Source organism: Lolium rigidum, chromosome 1 (assembly GCF_022539505.1).
Source record: "Lolium rigidum isolate FL_2022 chromosome 1, APGP_CSIRO_Lrig_0.1, whole genome shotgun sequence".
In the NCBI taxonomy this organism is placed as follows: Eukaryota; Viridiplantae; Streptophyta; class Magnoliopsida; order Poales; family Poaceae; genus Lolium; species Lolium rigidum.
The window spans coordinates 292,082,196-292,086,370 of record NC_061508.1 but is presented as its reverse complement, the minus strand read 5'-3'; the positions used below and the strand labels follow the sequence as shown (position 1 = coordinate 292,086,370).

At 46.9% G+C, this 4,175-nt stretch overlaps 1 protein-coding gene across 1 annotated transcript; it reads left to right on the top strand.

Moving 5' to 3' along the window:
* Positions 1-1,590: 1,590 nt before the first annotated feature.
* LOC124683926 (heavy metal-associated isoprenylated plant protein 26-like) lies at positions 1,591-2,247 on the top strand. The gene has a single exon (XM_047218342.1). The coding sequence runs from the start codon at positions 1,695-1,697 to the stop codon at positions 2,190-2,192; it is 498 nt and encodes a 165-aa protein (XP_047074298.1). The 5' UTR covers positions 1,591-1,694; the 3' UTR covers positions 2,193-2,247.
* Positions 2,248-4,175: the final 1,928 nt, after the last annotated feature.

The window sequence follows — 4,175 nt, the reverse complement described above, 5'->3', positions numbered from 1 at the left end:
AGCTTGCATCTTTTGCTCAATGAAATTATGTATCCGTGATGCATCTTTCTCATCCTAACGTGATGCGGTGGCCTTATTAAGAACACAAGTACTACTAGAAAATGTTCTTTACCCATGATGCATGTGCATCAGGTACAATCTAAAAAGCTCCGCCTCTGCTTGATGCGAAGCTTGAGAAAATAGAACACTCGTTTATCCAAAAAAAAGGCATATCCACTTACATGTCCATAGTTCACATGAGTTAGACGTGGTAGGCAACAAATTGCAAAATTCATGAAGTCTAAAACTTAAAATCCGATTAATTCAACTTCAATAATTATAAGCTTCTCTAGCTATGTAATCTCACACAGCCAATGATGGTGGAGGTAGTGACGACCAAGATACACAAATGGTCCACAATGATACAACATAGAATGCGAAAAAGTAACGATGGACACGAGTGACTGTGATGTGGAAGATTGACAAGTCTATTTTAGAAAACCCACATGTCACACGTCGGCTGTGTCCATGCGTAGAATATTGAACGGTGGTCAGGAAGGCTCATCACCTCAAGATGCAATAAGAATGTGTGTACAACAAAGAAGAAGCTTCATGTAGTTAATGTTGATCTATGTAGTAGTATATATATTTTTTGGTTATTGTTGAATTCCTAGCCTTTTCCATCAGTTTGGATTTTTTTGTTAAGTTAGCTAGTGCATCAATTGTACGACCTTACTCACGCAGTATTAAAAAAAAGAACTAAAATAGAATAGACAGGAGTATATTCATAGCCCCTTTCCGAAGAATCGGTTTGTCCTTCTTGAACTATATTGTGCTAAACTTATAGATTCTAATCTGCCACGAACATAGCCACAGACGTGAAGAAAAAAATAGCCTTCCAAAAGGGTGTGGTTATTTCTCAGTGGACTGGGAACTAATTTTATTTTGCAACCGATAAATAGCACGAATCACGAAGCAAATCTGATGATGTAGAATTTAACTGAGCACGAAGTTAGTTCTCAGCTAACTGAAAACTAGCGAATCCCGTCCCGAAAAACAATCAAGATCACGACTAAAGAAAAATCGAAACATCATACAATAGTTAACATGACACGCCATTCTACACGTCAAAGGGAATCGAAACATCACACTGCTCTATACGCAAAGCGTTTCCTTCTACTCGTCAGAGAAAAACGGAACATCACAGTGCTCTACACGCCAAGCGTGTCATTCCACTCGTGAAGCTTACGGGAAACCGCTCACCGAAAACTCCAACGAAAGAGGAGGTTTTTGTTGCCATAAAAAGGGAAAAAAAATGAATATTCGCTGCCGACTTGTGGTCCCTTATGCTTATGGTCCGGCGACGGCGACCTCTAGTCGGCACAAAGCAACGGGCGCACAGATCCGACGATGGCAGCGGCAGTCGGAGCCTGGTCTGGTCCTGAACGGACCTAATGCAATATTACGCGACGTGTGCGCCTCCGACAACGAGCTCTGCTGTGTCGACGCGACCTCAGCGCCCACACTACCACGACCAATCCCCTTCGTCAATCTCACGACACGATCCTAGGGAACAGGTGGCTCATGTCGCTCTTTGAGTCCTGCTCGCCGCGCCCGGCCGTATATAAATCCTCGCTCGACCGATCCCCGGAGTACCAACCACCAACGATAACACTGTATATATTCTTCCTCCCCGCCTTCATTATCAGAGCTCGATGGGGTTCTTGGAAGCCATGTCGGGGTTGTGCGGGTGCCCGGCGCCGCTCACGCAGCGGCACCTGCAGAAGGGGCGGCAGCTTGAGACGGTGGATATGAAGGTCCACATCGACTGCGAGGGATGCGAGAGCAAGATCCGCAAGACGCTCGAGGCCATGGACGGCGTCACCGGCATCGAGGTGGCGCCCAGGCAGAACAGGGTCACCGTCACCGGCTACGTCGACGCGACCAAGGTCATGCGCCGCGTCGCGCGCAAGACTGGCAAGCGCGTCGAGCCGTGGCCGTACGTGCCCTACGCGGCCGTCGCGCACCCCTACGCGGCCGGCACCTACGACAGGAAGGCGCCCGCCGGGTACGTCCGGGACGTCACGGCCAATTACGGCGGCGGGGGCGCCGCCTCCGCGTCGCGGCCGTTCTCGCGCGCATCGTCCACCGAGACTAGGTACACCGGGGCCTTCTCCGACGAGAACGCCAACGCGGCGTGCGCCATCATGTAGCTCAGTAGCTCGAGATCTCCACGTTCCGTCTGTTAACTCCTACGTAAACGTAAGTAAGTACTGCTATGTAATGTGTGGAGTATTTCACTTTTTCCTCGGTGGAGTTAGCTAGCTAGCTTCCCCGGGCTGGTTATCACGGCAGGCTGTGCAAGCTCGCCGTCTTGTCGTCCCCGCCGGCGGCCGGCCGTCGAGGCTGCTTCAGGCTGCCCCGCCGTTGAGATGTTCAGGGCGGCCGGTCAAGCTCTTCGAGGTTCAGACATTCGAGGTAAGTGGCAATAAACCCCAGCATCCGGACCTAGCTAACTAGGGTCTGGTCGTTGGAATTCTTTCCCTTCCGCTGCAAGCTAGGTTGATCTAGATTGAACTTGTACCTTTGGCGCTGCGCCGACCGTTTTCGCGGCTGGAAACGATCCATGATCTCAACATCTGACGTCCTCATGGGCATCCGTGTATTGCCCGGCGCCCCGGCCGGCGGCATTTCTCCAGCGTCGACTGCGGTTCCTGCCGCGAAAGTAGACCTGAACTTGGCTGCCGAGGTCGGATCAGCTGTGTGTGATCGAGTAAAGGGGATTTAGTTTCTTCTATCTTCTAGTTTTAGGTCATGTTCGTCGACTAGAACAGCCAGTTTGTAATTTCTTTTCTGGGGAAGAACCATCTGTAATGATCCATGTAACAGATCTGCACTGCTATAAAAACTTTTTTTTTTCATATTGTGTATGGTCTCGAGTCTCGACATCTTCTCTCCTTCCACCCGTTGCTTATTGAATTGAACTTTATACTATTGCTTAAAATATGATCAACATATTTTTCATGATATCTAACATTACTACTAGGGGGTCTATGTGTTTCAAACACGAAAAAAACTACACTTTCCAAATGTCTACTTCTTCATCTTACAAAGATATAACTTTCGGAAAAGTAGATTGCAGTGAATTAAAGGAGCTAGGGATAGTATATGCTACGTCCTCGTTGGAGAATGGTTGCATACACAATCCAATGGACACCAAGTACATGCTCACAATGACCAACTTGCTACTCCTTTAGGTAGGAAACCAAGCCCGTGCTCAAACATTGAGGTGGGATCTTCACACATAGTAAGTGATCACTGGTCCTCACGGACTATTGGCTCCTTCACAAATCACCATGGAGATTTCCAAATGACTCTCTAGCCGGATAGGAGGTGTATTCCCTCCATGAAGTAACAACACCATGCTAGCACTTGGTTCTTGAAGCCTTCACAAATATGTCACAAAGGATTGGCTTCTAAAAGCACCTTAAATCTCTTAAGATTTGAGTGGAGATTTAGGTCTACGTGCAAGTGAGAAAGAGGTCTAGATATGGTCAGGGGCGGATATAGAAACAGTCCAAGTATGGTGCTAATACAATCTTAGTGGTGCTAGTTACCTAAGCTTTTCATTTTTGTTGCACTGAAATTTAACACATACTCGTTGAGGTGCAGGTGCAGCTGCTAGGCCGGTGCTACAACATAGGTAGCACTAGGCCTTGCTCCGCTTTACATATCGTCAAGCGAAGGCTCCCTCTTCTCGTTCAAACTTCCAAAAAGAAAACCTCAAGTTGTTTTGGGAGGTTTGGTATATTTATAGGAAATGGTAAAAATCTATTCGAAACTGGAAAAAGTAACATGTCCTAAAGTACCACATGGTGAAACTCGGAGGTTCTAGACTAGTTCAAAATTTCTAAAGGTAAATCGGAGACTGCATTCCAGGAGTTGCCACTTCAAAAGCTCATAGGTATAAATAGGAATAGGGAATCTCAAAATAAGAAAATAACCCAGAGGTTAGGAAAAGGAAAAAAAGACGCTTGGAGGGTTTGCTCAGCAAAAATTAGCACGCCATGTAGTTCCGATAAAGGTAGAACTCGCATGTCTGGAACTAATAGAACACCATCAAAAATTCAATTGGATAGAAAACTACCAAGTCCCTACTCGAAGGTACCAAATTGATTTTACTCGGAAGTTCGTGG